Source organism: Macrobrachium nipponense, chromosome 36, assembly GCF_015104395.2.
Source record: "Macrobrachium nipponense isolate FS-2020 chromosome 36, ASM1510439v2, whole genome shotgun sequence".
In the NCBI taxonomy this organism is placed as follows: domain Eukaryota; kingdom Metazoa; phylum Arthropoda; class Malacostraca; order Decapoda; family Palaemonidae; genus Macrobrachium; species Macrobrachium nipponense.
In genome coordinates this window covers 61,017,111-61,032,110 of record NC_087220.1, presented here as the reverse complement: position 1 = coordinate 61,032,110, position 15,000 = coordinate 61,017,111, and the positions used below count along the sequence as shown (strand labels likewise).

At 38.2% G+C, this 15,000-nt stretch overlaps 1 protein-coding gene across 1 annotated transcript in view; it reads right to left on the bottom strand.

The window, feature by feature from the left end:
• Positions 1-15,000, bottom strand: part of LOC135203745 (uncharacterized) — a 102,846-nt gene that overhangs the window by 11,419 nt on the left and 76,427 nt on the right. The window contains exons 5-7 of the mRNA XM_064233685.1: positions 14,910-15,000; positions 8,259-8,402; positions 5,254-5,426 (exon numbers count right to left, since the gene is read on the bottom strand). The exon at positions 14,910-15,000 is cut by the window's right edge and continues 34 nt beyond it. Of these exons, the coding sequence (XP_064089755.1) occupies positions 5,254-5,426; positions 8,259-8,402; positions 14,910-15,000 (408 nt within the window). The remainder of the gene's footprint in view (positions 1-5,253; positions 5,427-8,258; positions 8,403-14,909) is intronic.

Below are 15,000 nucleotides of genomic sequence, written 5' to 3'. Positions count from 1 at the left end.
GTTCGGGTTGCCCCAGGTCCCTCAGTGTGAGGCACCTCTAATGTCTACCAGAGAGTTGCTAGTACATCTTCCGGTATATTTTGAATCTTCCAATCTTGGATGGTCTGGGATGCAGTTTAGATATTTGTCGAGCTTATTCTTAAACACATCTACGCTCACTCCTGATATATTCCTCAGATGAGCTGGCAACGCATTGAATAGACGCTGCATTATCACTTTTCTTACTATGTGCGCCGTTTCTAGGATCACACTCTTCTGCATGAGTCCTGGGGCTACTTCAGCCTCTAGTTTTTCTAGATTCCTTTTCAGGCATCTTGGGATCGTGCCTAGTGCTCCTATGATTATGGGTACAATTTCCACTGGCATATCCCATATCCTTCTTATTTCTATTTTCAGATCTTGATACTTATCCAATTTTTTCTTTTTTTCCCTCTCTTCTCTTTAACTCTGGTGTCCCATGGTATTGCGACACAATGAGTGATACTTTCTTCTTGACTTTGTCAATCAACGTCACGTCTGGTCTATTTGCACGTATCACCCTATCCGTTCTGATACCATAGTCCCAGAGGATCTTTGCCTGATCATTTTCTATCACTCCCTCAGGTTGGTGCTCGTACCACATTTTACTGCAAGGTAACTGATGTTTCTTGCACAGGCTCCAGTGGAGAGCTTTTGCCACTGAATCATGCCTCTTTTTGTACTGGTTCTGTGCAAGTGCCGGACATTCGCTTGCTATGTGGTTTATGGTTTCATTTTTCGTATTGCACTTCCTACATATGGGAGAAATGTTATTTCCGTCTATCGTTCTTTGAACATATCTAGTTCTTATGGCCTGATCTTGTGCCGCTGTTATCATTCCTTCAGTTTCCTTCTTTAGCTCTCCCCTATGTAGCCATTGCCAATTGTCATCGCTGGCTAGTTCTTTAGTCTGTCTCATGTATTGTCCGTGCATTGGTTTGTTGTGCCAGTCCTCCTTTCTGTCTGTCTTTCTCCTGTCTCTGTATATTTCAGGGTCTTCGTCTACTTTTATTAGTCCTTCTTCCCATGCACTCTTGAGCCACTCGTCTTCACTGGTTTTCAGATATTGCCCCAGTGCTCTGTTCTTGAAGTTGACGCAGTCCTCTATACTTAGTAGTCCTCTCCCTCCTTCGTTTCGTGTTATGTATAGTCTGTCCGTATTTGCTCTTGGGTGTAGTGCTTTGTGTACTGTCATATGTTTCCTGGTTTTCTGATCTATGCTGCGGAGTTCTGCCTTCATCCATTCCAATATTCCTGCGCTGGTATCTGATTACTGGCACTGCCCAATTGTGTTTAGTGGTCTTTTATCATATTTGCCGGGCCGGTTGAGTTTTGACTTGAGTATCGCCTTGAGTCTCTGCATATATTCTTTCCTGATCGTGTCCTTCATCTCTTGGTGTTTTATATCCCCTCCTTCCATTATTTCCAGGTATTTGTATCCTGTCTCATCTATGTGTTTGATGTTGCTCCCATCTGGTAGCTTTTATCCCTTCAGTTTTCTCGTTACTTTGCCCTTTTGTATGTTGACTAAGGCGCATTTTTCTATTCCAAACTCCATCCTGATGTCCCCAGATACAATCCTTTCAGTCTGGATTAGGGTACCTATTTCCTTGATGCTCTTACCATACAGCTTGATGTCGTCCATGAACATCAGATGGTTGATTCTGTTGCCTCTTTTCTTATTATTATTATTATTATTATTATTATTATTATTATTATTATTATTATTATTATTATTATTATTATTATTAGTGATAGTAGTAGTAATGTATCAAAGCAAAATACTCTTACTGTACTAATGATTTTTTAAATAATCTCTCACATCTTTTGAATATAACATAATATAATAATAATAATAATAATAATAATAATAATAATAATAATAATAATAATAATAATAATAATAATGTTTGTTAAGAAATTCACAGTCTCGTAAAGAAGAAATTGTTAAAATATCCACAATATTTATACGTAAAAAAACATTTCTACATAGAAATATATTTTAATATATAATTGTGGATAATAATAATAATAATAATAATAATATCAGACTATCATGGGAATTTGGTTTAAATTCATCAATACTGTTTTTGTTATTCTTCTATCTTCAAAAAGCGACTCTACTTCGGTAATACTTCCTGAGGCAATATTAAAATTTGCATTAATTGCAAATAAATGTGGGTTTGTTAGTATTTTTCTATGTAAACATAATCACAGGTACTGTACAAGTAAAGATACGAGTACAGCTCAGGTGTAAATTCCTTTATAGGAATTTGGGCAGAACAGAGCGAATTAGGGAACGGAAAAGAAACGATACGACAAAAACGTGGAAAAAGGGAAGGGGGAATTACGTCCGCCGCCCCCCACCACCACCCCCACACCAAAGGGTAGGAAATAAGTAGGTGGTAACCCATAAAGACCCGAGCGTTACTGCCTCTTCCTCAAATTATCGACAGGTGCTGCGCCCCTAGGGAAGAACGTCCTCCTATTGGCTGGAGCGTCGTGACGTCACGTGCTTCCTGTCCGAAGCGGCGACGGCGATTGGCTGGGAGATGAGCTTCGGTGACGACAGCGCTATAATACTCCCATCCCACCCCCCCTCCCTCCCCCCTGCTGATTGGCTGGGAAGAGGCACGTGGCGGGCGTCGCAGGTTCACGCTTATTGGGGGGATGTTGTTTTGAGGGTTCCTACGGGCCGTGAAAGGATTATCCTTGACGTTCTACCGAATTCGACAAGGGTCTCTCTCTCTCTCTCTCTCTCTCTCTCTCTCTCTCTCTCTCTCTCTCGTTGAAGATAATGTAAAATTACTATCGCTTTCTCTCTTGTTGAAGATAACGTAAGATCACTATCTACCGACAGTTAAAGTCTCCGCAAGTCAGGGATATCCATGTGAATTTAAGGGATCGATGACCTCTGCTTTTGTGACGCCAGTTATTAATAGTTTTAATAATCCGTTTGCTTTGCTTATCTAAAGTTAAAGAGAGAGAGAGAGAGAGAGAGAGAGAGAGAGAGAGAGAGAGAGAGAGAGAGAGAGAGAGAGGCCTATTTAATCAGAGAATGAGATTCCCCGTTTAGGGATAGAGAAGATATTTGAAGATAGAGAAAGAGAATGAGGGAGGAAGCAGATCGCTCTCTTTCTCTCTCCCACGGGCACACGCTTATGTCTGCTTCCCTACAATAATATATTCTTGGTGCTTTCGCCCTTCAAGCCGGCATTTAAAGAGTCAGCCACGCGTCCCATTAGTCTTAAGAGGAAGAGGAGTTTTAGGGACATCCTGAGAGAGAGAGAGAGAGAGAGGAGAGAGAGAGAGAGAGAAGCGAGATAGAGAGGAGAGAGGAGAGTAGAGAGAGAGAGAGTCCGTATACCTTTGAGTGTTAACTTTTTACGTATGTATACCGAAGATTCCTCATAGCCTTGTTTTGTCATTTCATGAGAGAGAGAGAGAGAGAGAGAGAGAGAGAGAGAGAGAGAGAGAGAGTCATCGACTACCGGAAGGGCGTAGCAGAGTAGCCTGGTCGCCGTAACTACCCCTCAGGAACAACTTTAACTACCCTGCTGCTTAGCCCTAATCTTCTAAATCTTTCCACGAGGGACTTTGCTTACTACAAACTTTAGGAAATACCCAACATTACAGGAAAAATTTAAAACAAAAAAAAAACAAAGGAGGAACAATCCTGTAAAAAACGAAAAGCATGAAAAAAAACAAAAAAACACTTTGAGGGGGGGGGCGAGAGAGGCCACGTCCTCCGGTTTTGGCATTAATCCTGTGCTATCTCTCTCGTCTCGCTCTCTCACTCTCTCTCTCCTCGCTCCTCTCTCTCTCTCTCTCTAGTCATTGCTTTCAAATTTGCCATTTACTTCTGCATTCAATATTCCAGTCTAGTCTTCCAGAGAGAGAGAGAGAGAGAGAGAGAGAGAGAGAGAGAGAGAGAGAGAGAGAGAGAGAGAGTCATCTAATTATTGCATTCAAATTTGCCATGTAGTATTGTATTCAATATCCAGTCTAATCTGAGAGAGAGAGAGAGAGAGAGAGAGGAGAGAAGAGAGAGAAGAGAAGAGAGAGAGAGAGAGAGAGAGAATAAAAATAATCAAATTATTGCTTTTAAATTTGCCATTTAGTTCTGTATTCAATATCCAGTCTAGTCTTCCAGAGAGAGAGAGAGAGAGAGAGAGAGAGAGAGAGAGAGAGAGAGAGAGAGAGAGAGAGAGAGAATTACGAACAATACAACCAAATTCCAGAAATATTCCTGCATGATCAGCCTTGCTTCAACCTTTGTACCGGATGCTGGGGGGGGGGGGGGAAAGGAAAGAGGGTAATCCTAAGGGGAGGTGGGTGGAGAAAGGGGAGAGTAGGAAGGGGGTGGGGTGTTAGGGAGCTTGGTATTCCGTGGGGGTAAACATGCCTGAGTGGCTGCACGAGCAGAAAAGGTGGAGAGAAGATCCACAAAGGGGGGGGGGGGGTTGTGGTGAGGGGGAAATATTTGCTCGTGGCATCTGAATAATTCAAGTTATGACAATGTCACGTGAGGAAGATGTCAGTATTTGGAAGATAAGCAAGACCATAATAATAATAATAATAATAATAATAATAATAATAATAATAATAATAATAATAATAAAGAACAATATCATTGTCATCATAATTATTCCTGCCATTGTTTAGTGTATACTTTTTCGTGGTTACTGTAATTTCCAATTTTCACTGAATGTCTACCTTCTGAGAAGTAACCAAACCAAGAATTGGTAAACGTCTTATAAAATATTAGATCATTAACAACATTAATCTTCCTCAGACTAAGTGATAGGAAGATGACTAAAACAAACATAGTAAAATAAAAAAAATTACATCAATAAATAAAGATAAACAACTCAGCACTAAGTGATAGGAAGGTGACTAAAAAAACATTGAAAAATAAAAAATTAAATCAATAAATAAAGATAAACAACTCAGCAAACTGAAAATTATACTTAAATACCAGCGATTCTACCTTCTTGTGTGTTCCCAGATTCCTTCTGTATAACATATTTTGTTGACTGTTACCAGTTAGGAAGGAAATTTCTATAGAGGTTTCTGCTGCCTGCACTCTCTCTCTCTCTCTCTCTCTCTCTCTCTCTCTCTCTCTCTCTCTCTCTCTCTCATAAACACACACACACACACACTTACAAACACGACAAACACGCTCTTTTACCCGATTCAGTCTTCTGAATATATAAAAAAAAATCTTCAACTCACCATTGCGTCTGCGTGTAAACAGGCACCAACCCAGCCAGATCTTTCTCCAGGCAATAGACCCTGTAGGTCTTGTAACTCTTGAGGTCTGTGTATGTCAGCTTGTTCCCCTCAACGTGGAGGTTCTCCCACTGACCCTGGGACCAGTCGGGGAAATTGCAGCTGGCAGCGTTGACCTGGAAAATGAAAGAGGAATTCTCAAGGAAGGAAACTGTGACGGTGACTTAAAAGACATGGATTTTATGTAATAACGGGCTATGATCTTGTAGTTGGCAGGACTGACTGACCTTGAAAATTAAACGTGGATTAGTCATATCAGAAGACAGGAAATCGGAACTGGCAGCAAATGACTTGAAAGGTCACCAAGGATTATACAACTGTGGGAAAGGGAATATGCAACTGGCAGCACTGACCTGGTATATAAACACACTACTAACCCATCAGACTGTGTAAATGCTATTGTCATCAGTGGTTAGGGCGGTCAGCCAGGATTATAAAATCATCGGACAGGAACATTGCAATTGGCAAAGCTGTCATGGAATATGCACAAGGATTATTAAACCTCGGACGGGGAAGACTTCTGTTGACAGCAGTGACTTGATGGGTAAGCAAGGATTAAGGATTATAAAACCACATTATTTGGGATGCGCCAGATGGCAGCACTGACCTGCAGAGCAAAATGGGTCAGGCTATTACCCCTGAAAAAAGGAAAACTGTTGCTGGATATAGTGTTGAGGGAGGTAAGCAGGGATTATAAAGAGCATGGAACAAGGATGCTGCAGTTGGCAGCATTAGCCTGGAAAATAGACAAGGATATCAATTCAGGATTATAAAATCAGCGACTGGAAGTTACGGTTGGTAAGATTGATTTGGAATACTAACAAGGATTATAAATTCACGAGAAGGATAACTTGGTGTTAGAGGAACTGACCTAGAAATTAAAACTGAACAGTAAATCAATGTGTTGTTGAAGTCACAGTTGCAATCACTGATCTGGAAAATGAATAGTAACTGAGTAAGGACAATATAAAAGAGCCATAACTGAACCTGTTTGGTTAAGGGTGGTTGGTCTGATAATTGGTTCAGATACTTGTTGGAAGGAAAAGGTTCAGACCGCTTGCAAGAGAGACCCACAAAAATCCACCGTTTTTCCCAGGGCTTCCGAAAGAGAGTCGTACCAACACAGAACCCCAAAAACAACAACAACAAGGAAGGTACTGATTACAGCGGAGGGAAACAATGGCACTACAAAAATAACAGCGAACAAACACATGTTTCGTTCGGCAGAACAAATACTTTGAAGACAATGCAAAGTTGAGGAATTTCAGAGGAAGGGAGAATGATTGTGGTGTTTGAAGCGCAGAGGTTAGATAGCGAATAGTTAAGCTATAATGTGTGACTTGAACTTACTGGGGCATTTTATGCGGAAGTCTACTTCGTTACGTTTTTGGGGCTCTGGTTCACATGTTGGTATTCAGTTCTGTTGAACGCTGCCTACGTGTTTGATGGTACGAATAATAATTGAAAAAGAAACCCACAAAATTAATGTGTATAACTTGTTTACTTATAAGCATTTACATTTTATTAGTTTAAGTAAACACGTTATACACAGTAATTTTGTGGGTTTCTTTTTCAATCTTAAGAAGAAAATTGAAAGAAGTTTTTGTTTGGTACAAATAATAATAATAATAATAATAATAATAATAATAATAATAATAATAATAATAATAATAATAATAATAATATTCAGACGAAAGAAACATAGGCAAGACAAATTAAACGAAAACTCACATAAACTTGTCAAGCTAAACATCCTGAATGATAATAAAACGACAATCACACAAACATACTCACGGAATACGACGGATGTAGGAAGTGACATTATAATTATCATTTGCATGGTCGACGATGAAGACATAAATATATGTATAAACATTAAGTCGAATAATCAGGGGTGGTTCATGATAAAACCCAACACACAGTCTCTACCACATTCATAGTTTAACTTTTAGTTTTGATTACAGGAACTTATATAAGCATAAATACATTGATATATATGTAATACACACACACACACACACACACACACACACATATATAAACACAAAACATATCACTAATTCAAACACAATACAAGACACGACCAGAGTCTACGAAGAAACAACCAAATTGCTATCCAAGGAAATACGTGGCACAAAATATAATAAAACTGATTCGTACCGGCAGTAATTTCATTATTCTTTCTAGTGGAGATGATAGCGATAAAAGGTAAATGAAACCATTCAATACAAAAAAAAAAAAATACTTTGTTAATATATTGTAAAGCAAAAGACTCAAGGAGTTCGGTGTGGGAACGCAAGGCAAGGACCTCGCAATTACTGGTGGGAAAACACCTTTGCCGCTGAGTTGTAGGGGGAGGGAGGTGGGAAGGGGAAGGGAGAAAGGTGGAGGTTGGAGGGGGGAGGGGAGGGAAGGTTGATGATTGTAGATTCTAAGTAAACTGCTTTGATTACACTAGTATCAGTTCCAGAAGAGAGAGAGAAGAAGAGAGAGAGAGAGAGAGAGAGAGAGATTAACTAACTGTAGAAACACAATTGCACTTATTCACTCTCGTTCTGCGGTATGTGAGTCATTGCTCGAAGACACAAGTATGGAAAGAGTCACTGTAAGTTTAAGGAGTCTTGTGGAATTGATTCTTGAAGAGGTTTAATGGGCAATCACAACGACTGAACACTGAAAAAAACGCCAGGAAACGCTGCATTACATAAGTAATGGTGTGATTAAGCGGCTGGCCAGGATGTGTAAGGTCTATTTGGATCAGAGGAAAGTTCCAGAGGAATGGGGTCGATTATGATAATTCTTCTTGTTCAGGGCTAAGTTTGATGAAGGAAACATTAAATTTTAAAAGGGTAGCTGACTAGGATGTGTAAGGTACATCTAGATGATGGAGAATTCCAAAGGTATGAGTGAGGGAAATGATTTTTTCCAAAGGACTAACTTGAACTCACCTGGTCAACAGGTGCCTTAGGGGGCGTAGGGGTGAGGACCAGGGTCTCATAACCTTCCCAGGCGGAGTGTAGCTTGTTGATGCACGTGGAATCGTAGGACAGCGCCAGGTAGACTCGGCCGGTGTTTTCCTCTACCTTGTACATCTGGGGAAAGAAATGAAAGAAATGAAAGTCTAGAAAAGAAAGTCTAGATGAATGTGAATTAATACAACAACAATAACACTATATACATATACACACATATACATGTATATATATTTTTCAAGCTTCCTTTCATTCTTAAGGAATTATATTCACTTCAGCTTTCATGAGAGAGAGAGAGAGAGAGAGAGAGAGAGAGAGAGAGAGAGAGAGAGAGAAGAGGTGTCATTCTCTGTATTCTAAAGGTGCTCCATAAGATAAATGGTAAGGATTATATCTATCTGGCTATGTATCTTCAAATAAAATATGAGCACCTTAGGAATACAGAGAATGATACACACACACTCTCTCTCTCTCTCTCTCTTTCCATCTCTCTCATGAAACCCGAACGTGAACCTAATTCCTTAAGAATGAAAGGAAGCTTCACAATAAGAAAATAAAAAAGAAATAAAAAAAATAAACACACACAAACACATGAGGGAGGGCCCAAGGCGGGTAATTATATTATTTGCCGAGTTTCTTTGCAATGTTTGCCGAGTATTTAAGCAGACGATATTTGCGAGTTCGCAGTCGGGTCTTCATCCGAAATCCGGCCATGAGAGGGGATTTCACTTCTGGTCCTAAGATTCATGTGGTGATTCTGAGAGTTCGGGGGCTATCGCTGACGCGTAATTTTGCACTGAAGACGTCGGAATCAATTATTATTATTATTACGTAATTTTGCGCTGAGGACCTCTGAATCAATTATATTATTATTATTATTATTATTATTATTATTATTATTATTATTATTATTATTATTGCACACATTTAACACAGCAGCCCCAAGGGCCATTAAAATGCTAAGTATTTTACCTCACTTTAGAATACCCAATTGTAAAAACAGAAAATTTGTAAACGAAACATGTAAATCAAAATAAAAACAAACTACAAATACACATAAACAATAATTGAGAAATGAGGTAGAGAAATTAATTAGAAAAATTAAGTCAATATTGATGCTATAGCTATGGTACTTGAGAGTAACATTACAATCTCTCTTCAAGAGAAATTTAAATGCAACCTAACAATCAAAGAACATACGCTTCTAAAAACTAACACACAAACAAACAATAATAAAGAAATAATAATCTTATCCGGATCTAAATCCATCCCAAAATCTAAAACACTCTTCCTTCAAGGTTTAGTGCACTTCAAGGGCTCTAGTGGTGATGGTGGTCCTGGTTACGCAATTGGGATCCGAATAAAATAAAGAAAATAAAAAAAATATGTTCTGATAAGTAACATTCACGTTCATTTCTTTCAACTGAAATGCCACTGAATTCTACAAGGAAATCCTTTAGATAGAAATCTAGAGAATTTCCCCCGTAGATTTCAGTGGAATTTTGTAGATTTCAGTGGAATTTTGCAAATTTCAATGGAATTCTGTTGATTTCAATGGAATTTTGCAATTCCAATGGAATTTTGTAGATTTCAGTGGAATTTTACAGATTTCAGAGGAATTTTGCAGATTTCAGTGGATTTCTGATGATTTCAGGGGAATTTTGTAGAGGTTCCATTGATATTTACATAGAAATTTTTTTTATTCACAATAGAGAGAAAAATTATCAATAATTAAAAGAAAATAAACCAGGCCCCGTCTCAATATCTACATGATATCCACTAGACAATCCTCCACCTTCCTACGTTCACCAGACAATCCTCCATTGTAATCTCTCATTGTAATTCAGCAAAAGGTTTTCGAAACTTCTTGTGGCAAAAATAACGTACAGACAGACATGCGGGAATGCATTATAACCTCCGTAGATCTTAACGTCAGCGGGAAAAAAAATGGAAATTGCTGAGTTCTGCTACTTCTAAAACACATCACGTGCATCGGACATAACTCTCTAGTCCCTTGAAAAATCAACTTTGTCGAGTATAATCATTGCAAGGCATAAATTCCTTGTGGTTGACGCATTGGGGCCAAAAAAAAAAGAAAAAAAAATCCTTTTGCTTATTTTGGTTTTTTAATTTTTGTATTACTTTTTTTATTTTTCATTCTTTATTTTTTTTAATCGTCGTTCAAATCACGTTCGAGTTCTGTGACCTGAGACGCTGCTGGCGTTCGAATGCCTGCCCGAGCGAGTTTCGGTTTAAATTCCGAGGTTTTTGATTTGGGAAATATAAATAAAAACTGCACAAATAATATATTAAGATCTTTAGCAAACAGAAAATCTCGCTCAAATTACCCTGCAGCCAACTCAGCGGTCTAGTACAAGCTGCAACGAGACCGAACGAAGCCCGAAATTACATGACGACACCGAAGCCATAATCGGACGGAAACGAACAAGATGCAAGTCAGAGGAATAGCGGATGACCGGAAGTTGGTGGTTGCGAGAGAACATTACGGCTGGTGTGAGGGGGGCGGGGAGGGGGGGGGGTGTTGGTCGGTGAGGGAGGGGGGTTTGGTAAAAGGGGGGAAAGTGGAGCAGTGCAACAGAGAGAGAGAGAGAGAGAGAGAGAGAGAGAAGAGAGAGAGAGAGGACTGGGTATGGTTAAAACGACTACAACTTTTTTTTTCTCTCTCTCTCAACCTTTTTCCTTTGATTTTCAGGAATTCATTCACAATTGCTCTAATGCGCTTCTTTGACGAGTCTAATATGGTGTGTTTTTGGGGAGGAGGAGGAGGAGGAGGAGGAGGAGGAGGGATTGTAATCTCGTGAATTGCAACGCAAAATTTCTATTGCATTTGCCAGGATTTTTTCTGTCGCACGTCGTTCGATGGTTCGTTTTTACCATTAGTATTCGTAGCATTATTGTCTTATTCCACTTCTATCATTGGTGTTGTTACGCACCCACTATTTGTCTTTATCATAATGGTTACCATTCGCTACTTCTGTCATTTCCCATGATTATGTGTTGGGATACATGATATAATAATATTAATAATTGTTACTATATTACTATTGTATTCTTACCTTTGTGTTTTATTTTGTGTTTTTTTTATCAACCAGCCCTGATTTTATTTTATATTATTATTATTATTATTATTATTATTATTATTATTATTATTATTATTATTATTATTATTATTATTATTATTATTATTATTATCCAATTTAACTTTACACTTCAATATTCTTGCTAAACTTGTGTCTGATTTTGTGTTTATATATCAACTAGCCCTATGTTAATTTTATTATTATTATTATTCTTATATCTTGGGAGTAGACCCCCCTCTTTTAAACAAGTCTTGTTGAAAAGGATTTCTGCATCAGCTCCATTAATTTTGTATAGAGTCTTCTCTATTTTCCTTATTATTCTTATTATTATTATTCTGAAAGTGCGCAAACAATAATGCATATTCGAAATAAATATCGCATTAGCCATTATTATAAACAAAGTTATTTCTAAAATATAATAATGTAATAAATAGTTTGTAAATATGCTGAGGATGCCGTATTTATTCACCGAAATTATTACTGCATATTGGTAACAACTGACGGAAATATTTACCATTGGTTGGCATTGGTTTAACTTTCCTTATTCATATTGTTTGAATTGCAATTCTTTATTAAAAGGTGTACCCAGTTTTGTTCTTATTTTCTAACTTGTTCACTCCTCTCCTATTTTCATCTCTGGCATTCTATTCTACAGTGGCATGTTACCTAAGCGCTTGGCTTTCAGAATTATTCAATAATAATAATAATAATAATAATAATAATAATAATAATAATAATAATAATAATAATAATAATAATAATAATAAACCAAACAAAAACCTCTTTCAGTTTTCGTCTGAAGATGGAAAAAGAAACCCACAAGATTACTAAGTATAACTTGTTTACTTGTAAATATTTACATAGCATTGCCTGTAAGTACTCGAATATTAAGTAAAATATTATAAAAATACACGTAAACAAGTTATACTTAGTAATCTTGTGGGTTTAATTTTTTTAATAAAATAAATTAATTAATTAATAATAATATAACAATAATAATAATAATAATAATAATAATAATAATAATAATAATAAGAATAATAATAATATAATAATAATAATTAATAGCATGGATTTCGTAATATCACGGATTTTTCGTCTGTTAAAAGTATCCAAAATGTAAAATATTTCTGGAGATTTTCTATTATTAGCAATTGAATTGATAATTTTGTGTGGGGAAAAACTGGAGTGTTTTGACAAATATTTCCCGGTAAATTATTATTATTATTATTATAAATATTTCCCAGTAAATTATTATCATTATTATTATTTCGTACATGATACGCTGTAGAAAAACAATCAATTATGAAATAGAGGCTTCTGAACTAAAACTGATTAATATGATTGCCGCTTTTGTCACCACCACTAGTAATAGTAGCAGTAACCAAAGTACCGCTACTACCAACACAGCTCACCAAATCAAGACTGTTTCTAACCAAACCAAACTCTCAAACGCACGTCCTTCATTTTGGTTATTAAACCCTCGGCAGCAAAGCGTTTTTTACCCACGTGTTTTTTCCCGCGTTTTAAATCGCCAGGAACCTCAAAAGTTTGCGCAACACCGGAAAAAGCGAGTCAGGGGGCAGGATATAGACCCGGAGGCCTCTTTCCAGACGGCGGGGCGAACACAGCATCACGCTCCGCGTTCTCAAGTGGAAACATCGTGTGAATCGCGACTCCGAAATCCCAAGTTTCGGCTTTGGCTTTAGATGATTCTAATTTTATCGAATGGGACAAAGGTAATTGAGCCTACGGTGACAGATTTAGAAGAAGTAGGTGTATTTGAATGGAGTCTACTTCTCCTAGAGCTTTAAAACGCGATAAATTTGTAAATTTATCACAAACATCGATCGTATCGGAGTTGGGCGACAGCGCCTCGGAACGCGAGAGAGGAAGAACACAGGAAATACTTTTTGGCAAAAGGAACGAAGGGAACATAATATGCGCTCTCGGACGCTTGAAGGACTCGACGCAGGGAAGCCCCTAGGGGCGGAAATCCTAAGGGGAAGACGGGTCGGAATGGCTCTTACCACAGGCCAGTTGGTAGCGCCTTCTTCCCCGGAGACGACGCGGAGTTTGTGTTTTGAAAGATTTGCGGTGATTAAAGAGATCTCGGGGGGGAAAAACAATGATGAACAGATAAATACGACGGAGGGACTAACAAGGGAATGCGAGTCATAAAAACGTCTTCTTCTTTTTAGTTAGAAAATTCTGTATTTTAAATAAGTTTATATAAAGTCGTGACGGCTTTTTTTTTTTTAGCTCTCATATCGGACTCAACTCCGAATAAATTACGAGTCTTTGAGAGCTGGTACTCCTCTTCAAATGCCTCCATGTCCGGATGAGATATAATTCCTGAGAGCTGATACATTTATATCAACCCTAAATCCGGAAAAGCACAAGTGAAAATTGAGAATTTACACATCTACATATCGGACTTACACGGCCGGATAAACTGTGAGTTTTAGAGGCGAAGCAACTCAAAATAGCTCCACATCCGGATAAGATATATAAGTCCTGAGAGACGATACGCTCATTTGAGCCTCCCAAAACGAACCAAGAAAAACAAAACATTGAGAATTTATGCACCTATACAACGACGTCAAGTCCGGACAAAAGAAATGTGCTGGCGAGGGGGTGGAGTTAGGGGTTAACGGACAGTCATATCTAAACCCCATGCATTACTAAAGCTTACAACTTCTCTTAAAGTCTTGATGCAAGCGCCCTCGTCATTGCTTACAAACAAAGCCAACAACGGACGAATTGAGAAAAAAACAAGTAAAAAATTGGATCTTTATTTTTAAAATTCCTACATGAATCATGGCGGTCTTTTGTTTCCGATCGTAAATTCGGCGGAATTACCTGGAAACACACCTGAGCGTAGAAAAAGACCGTCTGGGGCAATTATCCTTATCGTCATCGCTGCGTTCTCGTCTTAATTTAACCTTTTTTATCTACCCCTAGCCCCAACCCCCTTCTTTGGCCAAATCCTTAATGCATTCACGCACCAGAAACATGATTTTGGGTACGTTCGCTTACTTCTCAATTTGCACACATATACACACTTATAAACTCACACGCACGCGCAATCAATACACATTCATTTTCATGCGTACATCTTACGTTAACTATTGCATCCCAGATTACTGGCTAGGATAACTCCTTAGGACCATAAGTCTTGCAAGTGTGTTTATTCCTGTTTACACACATACACACACACACACACACACACACGATTCCTACACACAAAGACATATTCATGCTCATGCGCATATCATATAATGAAGTCAATGAATGATTTTATCAAGGATTACTGGCTATATAGGATAACTACATACGGCGCATCGAAATCTGCTCATACGCATATCGCAACTATAATGAAGTAAATGAATGATTTCATCAAGGATTACTGGTTATATAGGATAACTACTTACGATGCATCGAAATCTGCCCATACGCATATCATAATTATAATGAAGTCAATGAATAATTTTAGCAAGAATTACTGGCTAGGATAACTACTTACGGCGCATCGAAATCTCGGCGGCGGTGGGTCAGCATCGGTGGCTGCCAAGGCCGTGGGGTCGTGGAGAGCCAGGTACCTCTGGCCGTCGGTT